The 12,844-nt window shown below is 42.2% G+C and overlaps 5 protein-coding genes across 5 annotated transcripts; 2 read left to right on the top strand and 3 right to left on the bottom strand.

Annotated features, from left to right (window-relative positions):
• Positions 1 to 213: 213 nt before the first annotated feature.
• On the bottom strand, positions 214 to 780 carry AK88_03952 (uncharacterized protein; the record flags this gene model as incomplete). The annotated part of the gene is made up of 1 exon (XM_012481562.1): positions 214 to 780. The coding sequence occupies one exon, from the start codon at positions 778 to 780 to the stop codon at positions 214 to 216; it is 567 nt and encodes a 188-aa protein (XP_012336985.1).
• A 314-nt stretch (positions 781 to 1,094) lies between these two features.
• AK88_03951 (uncharacterized protein) lies at positions 1,095 to 1,845 on the bottom strand (the record flags this gene model as incomplete). Its single annotated transcript, XM_012481561.1, has 2 exons — positions 1,095 to 1,339; positions 1,701 to 1,845. The coding sequence occupies 2 exons, from the start codon at positions 1,843 to 1,845 to the stop codon at positions 1,095 to 1,097; spliced, it is 390 nt and encodes a 129-aa protein (XP_012336984.1).
• Positions 1,846 to 4,161: 2,316 nt separating this feature from the next.
• AK88_03950 (uncharacterized protein) lies at positions 4,162 to 6,932 on the top strand (the record flags this gene model as incomplete). The annotated part of the gene is made up of 3 exons (XM_012481560.1): positions 4,162 to 6,456; positions 6,566 to 6,662; positions 6,796 to 6,932. 3 exons carry the CDS (start codon positions 4,162 to 4,164, stop codon positions 6,930 to 6,932), a joined length of 2,529 nt encoding a protein of 842 aa, XP_012336983.1.
• Positions 6,933 to 7,634: 702 nt separating this feature from the next.
• On the bottom strand, positions 7,635 to 10,001 carry AK88_03949 (uncharacterized protein; the record flags this gene model as incomplete). Its single annotated transcript, XM_012481559.1, has 1 exon — positions 7,635 to 10,001. The coding sequence occupies one exon, from the start codon at positions 9,999 to 10,001 to the stop codon at positions 7,635 to 7,637; it is 2,367 nt and encodes a 788-aa protein (XP_012336982.1).
• A 916-nt stretch (positions 10,002 to 10,917) lies between these two features.
• AK88_03948 (uncharacterized protein) lies at positions 10,918 to 12,765 on the top strand (the record flags this gene model as incomplete). The annotated part of the gene is made up of 3 exons (XM_012481558.1): positions 10,918 to 11,475; positions 11,641 to 12,207; positions 12,739 to 12,765. 3 exons carry the CDS (start codon positions 10,918 to 10,920, stop codon positions 12,763 to 12,765), a joined length of 1,152 nt encoding a protein of 383 aa, XP_012336981.1.
• Positions 12,766 to 12,844: the final 79 nt, after the last annotated feature.

Below are 12,844 nucleotides of genomic sequence, written 5' to 3'. Positions count from 1 at the left end.
CCAAATGTAACTTCCCAAGTTGGACAAAAAAAAAAAAAAAAAAAAAAGGACCACCATCGCATACACGCTCTTTAATGAAAATAGGGGCAATGTCGAAAGGGGTTAACTTAACACATGGCTTGCCACCTGCACATGTAAATGGGGTGGCATATACATTGCTCGCATTTGTGTGCTTCCATTGCGTAGTAGGATGCGTCCTCACGTGTGGATTCGTTACCAAATTTGTCCGTTACTTTCAATATTCAAATCGATGTTAAGAAAAATTTGACGAAACATATCATAATTGATGTATAAATTATCGACATTTATGGAATGAAATTTAAATTTTTCCTTGCGCTTGTCAATATGATCACAAAAATAAATTTCATTTTTTATATTTTTCTGAAAATAATTGTTATTGGTAAAGTAAAGGAACATGTAAAAAATGTCTTCCACACTAACTTGGATTTTGAAATGATAAAGTGCCTTTCGTACTTTCTGTACATTAATAAAATTGTTCAAATTTTTATTATAGTAAATAATTTCCTCCGTATGATCTGTTTTACGTAGGGTTTGTTTTTTTTCCATTTTTTGTTTCATGTCTACTTTGGCAAATTCTTCTTCACTCACTATGTCATCAATATGGATTATGTAATTCCATATGTAACTAATTTTTTCTTCTATGAGTTTGTTGATTTCCTCGTCGTTATGTTTTTCGTAAATTGTCTTTACCTTTCCTCCCCTTCTCCGCAGTGACCTCTCCAGGTCCTGTACCTTCGACGCGGTTTTGTGCCGCTTCATTGGGTTCGACCAGTGTGGCGGCACAGCAGCGAAACGTGGTGTGCCTACACCAGTGCCTCAGTACTGTGAGCTACGTTAGGCACCCCTCTGATGTAAATGTAACATACGGTTAGCCACTTCTCATTTGGCGTCTTCACCAAGTTGGGATTTGTTGTTCGTAAAAAAGAAAAAAAAAGTCCAATGGGATGGCCTACCCTATTTGCTATTTAAATTGGATTAGGTCTTTGCCTTCAGAAATGTTTACGAAAAAGTCAAAGCTACGCTAAGTGACCCCAATGGAGTAACCCCCTCTCCCCACCTTTCACCATCCGAATTTATCGCCTTATAACAAAATCGGTACTCGAAAACCCCTCGAGCGTCTTCTCATTCGTTATTAAACATTCGTCAATTCTGGACGATGGGCTACCGATATTTTTGAGGAAATTCTTAAACTGCTCCAGGGATTCTTTCTTATCACTTTCTGCTTTTCCTACCACTGTGTTCCTTTCTGTGTTCATGACATGACCCTTTATGTTTAGCTTGTCTGCTTCCAGCTTTGTGTACTTCCGGAAGAAAACTCCTAAGAAAGGGTGGCCGAGGGAAGTGAAGATAGCACTTGTGATGTACTCATATGTGAGCGGGACACAATACTGTCATGTGTGCCGCCTCACCCCAGAAATGGGAAAACGCACAAGACCCGTTCTCTCGTCTCCCTTAAAATTCAACTTCAAAAAAATGGACCCTCGTCACAGTGTGCAGCAAACGAAAGGGAAGCGTGAGGGGAGAAAAAAAATAATGAATGAACAGAAGTACAAAAAAATGGAGTACACATCTCTGCATTAAGGGCTACATGGGTCATCAATCCCTCTGCTCAGGCACAAATACTCCCATTTGCAGGTCTCCTTTTTTTTATTTTTCAACCCACAGCCCCTCTGGCGTACCTTGGACTTTTCCAAAAACTTCAAAATCGAAGGTGTGTATCATTTTACTCGAGTTGCAGAATTTTCTCAAAAGATGATTTGCGCGGGATGAACTTTTCGTCGACGGGAATAAGAAGAAGGAATGGACGACGGTCATCAGCCGCATTATTTGCCAGCTCGGTTGGCTCAACAGCACGCATAGCACAAATGTAAAAGCAGATAAAATAGTACCAAGCGGGAAGGGCTACAAAACAAAAGGCGTTTCCTTCCTATGTCACATAAACTTATGCCTTAAACGATTTGTACTCCCTTAAACTTAACCCTCTTTTTATTTTTTTTTTTTTAACACAGCTCATAAAATAACTGGCGTAGAAGGCAAACTCACCCATGTGCACCTTTTTACTATTCGTCAAAGAGGAGGGGAAACAAAAAAAAAAAAAACTGATACATGTATTTCAAAACGTATTAAAATATTTGACCTCTCTTAATTCTTCCCCCCAATTGGGCAATACTAACGTGCCGTACATTTTGCTTTACCCGAGGAGGTGGTAACAACAAGATGCTGTAATTATCAGCTAGCTGCAGGGGACACACAGTGCGTATCTTTTCGTCGTAAGACTGCGCAACACATTTTGCATTGACTCATATCACACTTGACATGTAATTAAAAAGGAGGAAAGACGAAATTTGCTTTTTTTTTTGTGTCGTCCAAACTGAGGCACACACGGCAAATAAACCCAACGAACTGGGAGGGAAAATGTCAAGGGATTTCCACTTTGATGGTGAAACTGATCACTGACAGAGGGTAAACCCCATGCGAATGCTGTTGCGTTTGGGTTGAAGATAAACCCCCCCGTCCTGCGCAACATTTGCCTTATTTGCCATATGTACACATGGCCGAGCGCACTCTGCGCAACTTTTCTGTACACAAAAATTCAAAACACCAAGGTTCGTGTGTTAATCCCAACACAGAGGTCAATTTCCTTTTCTTGTCTGCTCTATGATGTTATTAAGCAAATATGCACGACATCCAGGTACAGATCTACCACGTTCGAGAATTACAAATTTGCACAAAAAAAAAAAAAAAAAAAAAAAAAAAAATGTACATCGCTAGGTCGGTTAAAGTCAGGCAACCTGTAGCGCTTCGTCCATTTGGGAAATCCCCGTGTGTAACTGTTGGTACATTTAAAAAAAAAAAAAAAAAAAAAAAAATGACCAAAGAGGACAATCGAAACTTGAAGAAAGCATCTTTTTGTAAGAAGCTTGTGCGCACACGCCTACATGCCCAATTAAAATTTTCCAGTCGAGGGAAAAAGAACACAGACTAACTTTATCACTTGGTCTATTTCAACCATTCCTTTTTTGAAACCCCCCCATCTCTGTGTGCCTTCCTCCGTCACAAAAGTGCGCAATTGTGAATTAGCAAATGGAAAAAAAAAAAAAAAAAAAAAAAGCGTATAATAAGAATATATGTGTGTGCATATAGCTAAATATAAGTGTGAATACCGATCGATAGCTAGACGTGCAGACGGGTCGCTCGACAGGTGGACAACAAAACGAACCACATAAGCCGGAACCCTCTTCGTGCTGCGCTTGCCCCTCCTGTACATCTCTACACATGTAAAGTGAACCCTAAACCATTACGTCTTAAATAATGCTGTTCTCTATATCGTGCCTCTCACCTCTCGCCATATTGTCCTTCTTATTTACAACTTTTTTGCAGTACTGCATCCTGTTTGCATTTTTATTTTACCTCTTATATTTTTTTTCCCTCATCATGTTATGATATGGATTTAGCTACGCGGCTGCTTTCCGTTCGTGTAGCCTCTTTGTTCTCTCACGCTTGGGCCACACGGCCAGCTCTCACCACCTCAAGCCTTGTAAAGTAGACTTTATTACACTACCCCCTCCATAAGTGCATATTTTGAGGGACCATAAAAAGCCAACCCCATTATGCCATCCACAACAGGTTGACACTAGAATGGTGCTAGGTTTACTCTACAAAGCGTCCCTTTTTTCTCAATATTTTTTTTATATAATTTTTTTTTTTTTTTTTTAATGACCCATGTGGAGTGCCACCTTGGTCAGATACCCTACGACGCGAAAGTTAAATAACGGTGTTTTCACATCAAAAGGTAAGCACTAGTTGGACAAAGAACTTCTTTCCTACCCCCTCTCATACCTTCCACACGGTTTGCTGTTTATTCGTGTATACGCTCCACAGTAAATGTAGACAAAGGGTTGTAGGTTGCTTCGTTGACGGTTAACAACTAGCCAATTGAGATATCTTTAAGAGGAATCCCCATCCTGTGGAAGCAATGAAGGAGTAAATGTTTTCCCAAATCGCTACAATCAACAAACCTACCTGAGAACGCATAAAAGGAGTAACTGCCCTCCCCGATATGTCCCCATTACAACAAAAAATAAAGTAAAAATATACAATTTTTTATCGTTGAAAAATATTAATAAAAAAAAAAAAAAAATGTCTGATGGTGGCCTTAACAAGATTAGCATCCACATAGATGACGGGAGCGAATCGATACATCGCAACGAGCAAGACAGAGTAACTAAAACGAATTCGATTGGCAAAAAGGTGGAACATGAGAATCTCAAAGAAGAAACCTCACAGTATGGACGATGCTACAGGAATATGAGTAGCCATTTACCCCCTGAGTCGTTTTCTCGATTCGGGAGCATAAGTGGAACAAATGAGAATCTCTGCTGGAGTGGCGAAAGTGACAATGATGTTGATGAGGCTACCGACGGGGGAGACACTTCCCCAGATGCGATCTCTGTTGACGGCGCCACCGCTGATGATACTTCTGCTGGTGGTGCTTCCGCCGGAGCTGGTCGAACGGCCTACCCAAATGGCAATGACGCGGAGAACCTGCCCAGCCAACAGGCAAGCGAGAATTTAAAAACGCACAGTCTTGGACTAGGACTCCGAAATAGCAATAAAACGAACTGCCCCAAAAAGCAGATGAAAAACGTCATGGGCTATAACTACTTCACACTTAGACAAGAATTAATGAAAGCAGACGACTCGAAGATTTTTAAAAACATCCCTCTTAGTATATTCGTGGGGACGTGGAATTGTGAATACTTTGATTTCTCCAAGGAGTGCCACAACGACGAAAAGAAAGTGTACTCATCTAACTACCTGAGCGAAAACTGCAATGACGACATGTACTCTGTAAAGGTAAGCGATAGGTACTCTGTTAGATCTATGACCCCCTCCTTGAGAGTTAAACCGGTGAACAATTATAATAAAATAGGGGGATCTTCTACCGTGGGGACTTTTGCAACTGCTGATGACAGGAGTGTACACTACTCGTATGAAGGTGTCTTCGATGGACAGATAAGAACTCTGCAGGAAGGGGCAAAAAAAAATCAGAGCAGTCCTCCCCCCCTACGACCCATCCCATGTGACTACATCAAAGCGGGGAAAGTATTACCCATTAATCTCAACGAATTAGACAATATACAGCTCACACAAGGAGAAGATTCAACATGTGACATGTGTAATTGGGAAGAAGGCGCAAATTTTTCTAAATGTACAAGAACTACCAGCGAGTGCAACAATAAGCTGCGTAGATCCTTCTGCGGTGTGGGCATCACCAATGAGAGAATCAAATTCAAAAGTCAGTTACCACATGAAATCTCCAATAGAATCACATGGGTTAAGGGATTATCACGGTATGACATCCCCAAGGAAGGCTCTCGTTTTAATGAGTGCAAGCCTTATTGCATATCCCCCAACCGGAAAAAGGTAGTTAGCAAAACGCCAACCATGGGGATCCCAAGGAGTGTGCAGGGGGGCGATCCGCAAAGAGCACAAATGGATAAGGCAAAAAGAGCACATATATATAAACCTGGACGAGAGCAAATAGAAAAACTAAACCCTGTGGACCATAAAAAAGACACGGGGCGGAGTAGCCATAACCTGTCCCAACTAAGGGAAAATAATTCTAATCAGAGGCAGTCCAAATCGAGGGAGAAGCAAATATTCTCCACGTGGATTCAACCCCACTATGACATCTACATCATATGCCTACAGGAGTCCATATCTGATAATATCATCGAGTGTTTATCTCTGCACCTGAAGGAAATAAATCAAGAGACGTACAAATTTTTACCATTGGCTGATTGCAAGCTGTCTGGATATGGGGACGGAGCTTTTCTTCAAATGAAATCAACCACCATGGCTGCCTGGGTGAGGACATCAAAGTTGTACCCAAATGGCCCCGTAAAATTATGCGCTTCCAAATCTATAGCCTTTAACAAGTTAAATAATAGCAAAGGGTGCGTATCAATCCTTTTTAACATTTTTAATCAGTTCATTTTATTTATTGGTTGCCACATGCCAGCGAAAGATCAGGAGATAAGACAGAAATCTAGGGAATTCATTCTAACCAAACTGAGTGAATATTTCAGTAACAAAATTACCTCAAACTTCAAAGACGTTTTTCATCATGTCATTTGGATGGGAGACTTCAACTTTAGGGTTCAAGGGATACGCCTAGACAGAGCTGTACGTTGTTTGCAGACTAACAATTTGAAGGAGCTCCTAAAATATGATGAGGGCAATTCAGCTTACTCGTATGATTTGTCCATAAGCTTTCAGGAACTACCCATCAGCTTTCTTCCCACTTATAAGAAAAACGGCAACCGGCCCGTTATCAACAGGGATGACGCCAACTGGGTGCAGAAGGAGTACAAGCTCGTCCACAATATCAAGTGGTACAAGGGCGGCCGCCAGGAGTCGCGCATCCCTTCGGTAAGCCATCCGGCGTGGATCACATGGAGGCGAACCGACTACAAAATGTGTATTATCAGCACGCTTACGCTGTTATCACTTCATACATCTTTCTGCCTCCCCCCTGCAGTGGACAGATCGTATCTTCAAATGGTCGTGCGACAAAACCAGAAGCTGCCTCATCTTCGTGCCCAACTCGTACCTGTCGCCACTACCGGAGGAGCAAAGTAATGACCCAATTCGCTGCGAATCTGTCTGGCGCCACCCCCCTCTATTAAGGGTTACAACCATTTTTTAGTCTATTTTATAATTGCCACCGCGTTGCTTAACCCCCCTGTTTCTATTCCCCTTTCTCTGAAGGCATCCTCATGGCCAGCGACCACAGCCCCGTATCCTGCTGCTTCCAAATGTACATGATGAAAAACGAAAGGGAAATCCCCTTGACGAAGGTCACACTTGCCAAGTCGATCGAGGGTTCACTCGCGGATAATTCATAAAGGAAAGAACTGGGGGATTAATACGTACCCTGGGCAGTGTCCGGATGTGTCTCACGAACTTTTAGAGCCCAGCTGCTTTCGCCCACTGATGCACACCCCCCGCGAGATTAATCTAGAGACGGCAACGCCCCCGCATGTGGCGGTCAGCATACTATCATACCATCCGCACTGGCAAAGCAGGGGAACGTCTATTTTGAGAGAGCACCACTTCGCGGGGATAACCCAGGCCCCTCTGATCCTTTAAGCCAACTGAGAACTGCCATCCTGTATCAAGTCTCTTCCCCCAATGAGCAGGTACGAATTCGTGGTTTCCATGTTCGCAAAAAATTTAGCAGCGCGAAGTGGGGGGGAAGGGAAAACACGCATAAGAGTGGAATGCGACGCTACAACGAAAAGAGCTATGTCGTTTTCTCCTTCTACTTTCTTATTTCTCATTTCTCACTTCTGCCTTTTACGATCCAAATTTAACGAAAAATCAAAACTGTTAAAGTGGCACATCCCACGCGGGTGAATTAAAAAAAAAAAAAAAACACACACACACACGTGTAGCTACACTCGTATGTACACACACATATACATGTACGCCACTCACCCACACGAATTGACAAAGGGGCGATTTTCCAAATGGAACAAAACTGGCGCAACTCAAATTTTAAAGCTGGAAATGATGGGCGCTTTCAGCAATGTTGCACGGGCATCACATCAGAATACGCGGTCTTGGGTATTGACCATCGTTATGTATATCGCCTCCGGGGTACAAACAAAAAAAACGTGGATGCAGGTTTGGCTGCACATCTCCTGCGAGGGCTTATCAAAATGAATAAAGCTGCAATATTGTCCCCAAAACGACACAACGTAGCATAGCTTGCGTCTGTCTGTCGCTTTCCTGTTGACCAATTGTCCAATCAGGAAGTTGCATATATCACGAATGCAGCAACTGCTAATTATGCCATTGCTAAGAATTATTTTTTGTACTTGGTAAAAATTTTTTTCCTGTTTAATAAGCATATGTGCGTTTTCCTTGTGATTTATTTTTATATCCAGGAGGATTCTCCCAATATACTCCACTAGGTAGTTTGCAATTTCGTCCTGTCTGATCTTCGTATAGGAGGCAGCTTCGTGGGTATTCCCACTTGGGGCCCCCTTTGCAGTTCCATTTGCAATTCCGTTTGCAATCCATCTCGTTGCTTCCTCCTCCGGATCGCAGCTCATGATGTCGTACAGGCGCTCCCTTTGTAGTACCCTCTCGTTAACCCTATAATAGGCGTTCCTATGGTTTTTTAAAAAATCCAGCACTTTGTCGATCTTGCGCAGTTTTGCCTCTTCTACAACGGAGTGGTCATTTTGGCCACAGTTCATTTCCATATGCCCCTTCTCACTAAGCGTCTTTTTTTTCTTCTTTTCGTTTTCGCTTTGGATGCAATTTTGCGTGCCCCCCTCCTGTGTGTCGTGTTCTCTGTTCACAAATTTCTCCTCCCTGTTGTCATCCCCCTTTAAGTAATTTTTGAATATCCCTCCATCTGTAGAGCTATGTAACGTGCTTCCACCCGTCTGCCCTTTTGTCGCTGCACCATTGGCTGCGCCGCAGTTTATACGCAGCATGCCTGATAAACTCAGATCGCTACTGCTCTCCGAGTCATAATTAATGTAAAATGTTTTATCATGAATGGAGTATGTTTTTTTCTTTTTGCTGCCTTTACTTTTCGCTACCAGGTCGTACAAGTCCACCACGTCGCTCGGGTTTAGGGGCACACTACAGTGAGCGTCATTCTGCTGTTCGCCAAGCCCATTGTTCCCTTCGAGTGTGACTTTCCCATCCCTGGTGGGGCAGGAAAGGAACTCCCTTTCTATGTATCCTGCATTTAGTTCATAGAATGGGTGAACTGCCCCTATCTTCTCTCTCCCCTGTATATCCAAGTAATTGAATTGGTTTGTCATTCCTACCGGTTTGTTCCCCCCGTTCTGTCGACACTCACTGTTTGTCACATGGTTGGGATTCACCACCACGTCGAGACCACTGTCCTGTCCTCCATACATGTTATACATATTGACCAAACTGTTCACATGTGCCTCGTTCTCGTTTACGGAAGAGTTAGGAAAAATGCTGCTGTAAATATCTGCTACACTATTCATATTAAAGGCATGAGATAAGCTATCCATTTCGTTGTTGCAGACGTTAGAGTGCTTATCAACAGAGATCCAGTGGTTGGCACGTGGACCATCCCCCTTTGCTCTGTTAGAAGCTACGTTCCTCCCACCGGGATTGTAAAAGCATTCATGGCATTTAACTGGGACTGCATACACATCCGCATCCTTTGATCCGCTACGGGTTAATACATTTTTTAAGTCTTTACTAAATTTTTCGTGGTCCGTTCCATGGTTATATAATCCGACCAAATCCACTGGGTATGTGTACATGTCTGTAAAAAACTGTTGATATTTTTCCCTCAATTTGGAGTCTCCAGTGGTGGATTCGCCTCCAGGGAAAGGGCCACTTACCCCACCCCTGTTAGGAGTCTTCCCATTTTCTGTCTTTCCCTCGCCACAAATATCTAGCACCACCACATTACTCAATTTGAACCTATCCCGGTACACATTCCTATGCGAAGTCAATCTCAATTTGGTTAAATCATTAACACAAAGATATACAGAGCTGCCACTCATGTATATTTTGTTGTCGTATTTGCAGTTAAGGGAGATGACCCTTGGCTGGTACTCCTTAACAATATCATGCACATACTCACTTGAAAAAAAACTTGATAAATAAACATTTTTTAAAAAGAAACACATTTTATTTTTCCACACACTCTGGTGCATATATTCACAATTTATAACTTCTTCCGCATCATCAGCAAAATTTGTCACTACTACTTGGGTGTTTACTGCGTGACTGTTTATCAACTTCTCCAACTTATGGAGTCGTTTTTTTTTGCTTAAGAAATGCAAATAATCTATGTGCCTTGCATTTTCTCTACTAGCTTCTTTCAAATCTGCTATGTGTAGTTTTTCCACGCTGGTGTAGATGAGACCGTTGTTGTGGATCCCCTTTTCATTCCCATTGAAATACATTTTGCCTTCCCCCGGACAGCTAAGTAATTTTTCTCTCCGGGGTGTTCGTGTAACGGGGGGGAGATAAAGGTTTATGAGGCTACGATAAAATGCGCATCAGGCTGTCTCAACACAATTGCTTTTTTGCCTTAGCGTTTGCTTCATCATAGAGGGGATATATACATTTCGAGGGGATGAATATTTTAAAAAGGAAAGAAAAAGAGGCTTATCACAAGGGAGCTAAAAATGATGAATACGCGCAGTGGGGGGCGTAGGGGAGATGTGGTTCACGCCCTGGTGCAGCATGTTTGAAAACAGCCAAATTGGAGCTTTTCCCGCGTGTTCGGACCTTCCCTATTGGGCGTTTATCTGCGCGTTTTAACTATACACTCGTTCCCCTTTTTGTCGTTTTTTTTCCCCCCTCTATTTTTGCGTTTTTTTTCCCTCCATGTTTGCATTTTTTTTTTTCAAAGCTGCGACGCCTCTCAAACGACCGCAACGCATGCATGCCACCGCCGCTCACCCCCGCGTACGGATCCGCATGTACGCAGCGCTTCACCGAGTTGCGGTGATTGCGCAGGGGTGTAAATAAAATAAGGCGAGCGAACTCATACAAAGGCTTATGTATGTACATATGCATATGTATACAATATGTGTATACCCACCGTGAGGGCACCCGCGTAAAGACCTTGCCCCTATATTTTGCGCTTTAACGAATTTGCCGCTCGTTTAATTTTCCACAAGCAGGTTTAAATCCCCCCGCTCTGGTCACGTCTCCCTCCCCACCACACCATGTGTTCGCAACACTGTGACACACATGGAATAGCAGCACGCAGGACATTCAATGTGCAGCTTTTTCATTCTCTCCTCCTTCGTATTATAAATTGAACGGGGCCCCCTTCCCTCACATTTTCCACCTCCCAAGCGCAAACCTGAAATGAATGTAAAAACATCAGAAGATGTTTACAATTTTGCGAAAGACTGTTTAAAAATAAAAGAAGAAATAGATAATAGCACAAAGCAGATCCCCAAAAAGGAAAAAAAAAAAAACTCATGTCAATGGAAGAATAATATATCCAAGTACAACTCTGATTATTCAAAGTTTGAAAGATGCCTTAAAGAAATTGAAGAAAATGACGAACTGGAGGAGGAGCAGAAGCAGAAGCAGGAAAACAAACAACACTTGCTAAATAGTAGAAACCCCTGTACGCATGACCATTCCAAGGAAAGACAATTATATGAAAAAGAATCCAAAGAGAAAATAAAAGCCTCGAACACTTTTAATGAAGAAGGGAAGAAAGCGTTTTACGAAAAAAATTACAAACTCGCTTGCGTTTACTTTCGAAAGGGGCTCATACAGTTGGATTATTCCTTCCCCGACTCAGAGGAAGAGCAGTATGAACAGAACAGACTCGAAATTAACTTACATTTGAACTTAGCCATAACGAAGTTTCACATGTCCAACTATCACGAATGCATCAGTGAATGCTCCACGGTATGTGCGCCGTGTGCGTTGGGGCGTGTATGGAGCGTTCATGGAGCGTTTATGAAGCGTTTGTGGAGAATTTTGCCTTTGTGGACCGCATTGCGTTGCGTGGTTCTTCCCGCAAGTCACTTACTACATTTGTCCTTTTCCCCCTTTTTTCCTCCCACCGCGCAGGTTCTCAACCTCGACAAGAACAACGTAAAGGCGCACTACCGAAAGGGACATGCCTACATGAGCCTGCACATGTATAGCGAAGCAAAGGAGGAATTCTTAAAGGCGCTAGAAATGAACCCCACAGATAATGACGTCAAAAGGTCCCTACTGACTTTGAAGAACAAAATGGTCAATTATTCCAAGAAGGAAAAATTAGTGTGCTCTAAGTTTTTCCCTTCCAGTGTAAAGGAAGACAAGAACGAAAACGACAACTTGGCGATGGGGAAAAAGGGACCCAACAATACCAACGCAACGGATCCACCAAATCATGATGGTGATAACATACAAAATTCTGACGCAGGTAAAAGTATACCTATAATGACCGCACAGAATGATCACACGAAAGAATTTCAAAAGAAAAGCGTCACTACTAGCAACATGATACTAAATTGGGGGGAGGAACAGAACCCTTGCGGTTTTGCCAACAGAAGGAAAGAATACATCCCAACTTTTGCATCAAATGGGTCGAATTTTTTTAAAAACTCTTCTCCAATTTTCTTATTAAACAACATATTTTTATATCTCCTGGTTTGTTTTTTTGTTTTTTTTTTTTTACTATTCCTTTTTATGTTTATCTTTACTTCGTGTACAATTTTTTCCACTTTTTTCTTCACCACTTTGTCAATTGTAGCCATCGCGTATTACATATTTGTGTATGTTCACAACACAGCAAAGAATTAAGGTCTCTTTTTTTTTTTTTTTTTTTTGTGTGCACGTGGTTTCTGCCCGGACCTAGTAACGGAGTGGCACTCCTCAGATGTTACTTTTTTCGCAGGGCCCAAGCGTTGATCTACGCAGGTGTGCGTAACGATTGGCAAATATGTGCCCACGTGCAACATCTTTGTGGAGATCTCTGCGTGTTGTTTCTGCCATGTTGTGATGGGCCATTTCACTACCATGGAAAAATCGTGCGTCCGATTCATCACACTTTTATATACACTCTGTATATACCTGGTTGGACGGAAAATTCCCGTTCCTCCACAATTTGGAGAAAAAAAAAATGGGAAAAAGGAACACATTAACTGTATTGCAGAGGCAAAGGTGCACATATACCGTCAGGCTGTTACCTCTTTGCACTACATTTAGGGGTAACCATTTATTTATGATGAAACTTTTATTGAGGCTATATTCAGCACTTTTTCATGATTTAAAAAAAAAAAAAAAA

The sequence above is a fragment of the Plasmodium fragile genome (assembly GCF_000956335.1).
Source record: "Plasmodium fragile strain nilgiri unplaced genomic scaffold supercont1.50, whole genome shotgun sequence".
Classification (NCBI taxonomy): Eukaryota; Apicomplexa; class Aconoidasida; order Haemosporida; family Plasmodiidae; genus Plasmodium; species Plasmodium fragile.
The sequence above is the reverse complement of the archived record's forward strand: the minus strand, read 5'-3'. Positions and strand labels throughout refer to the sequence as shown.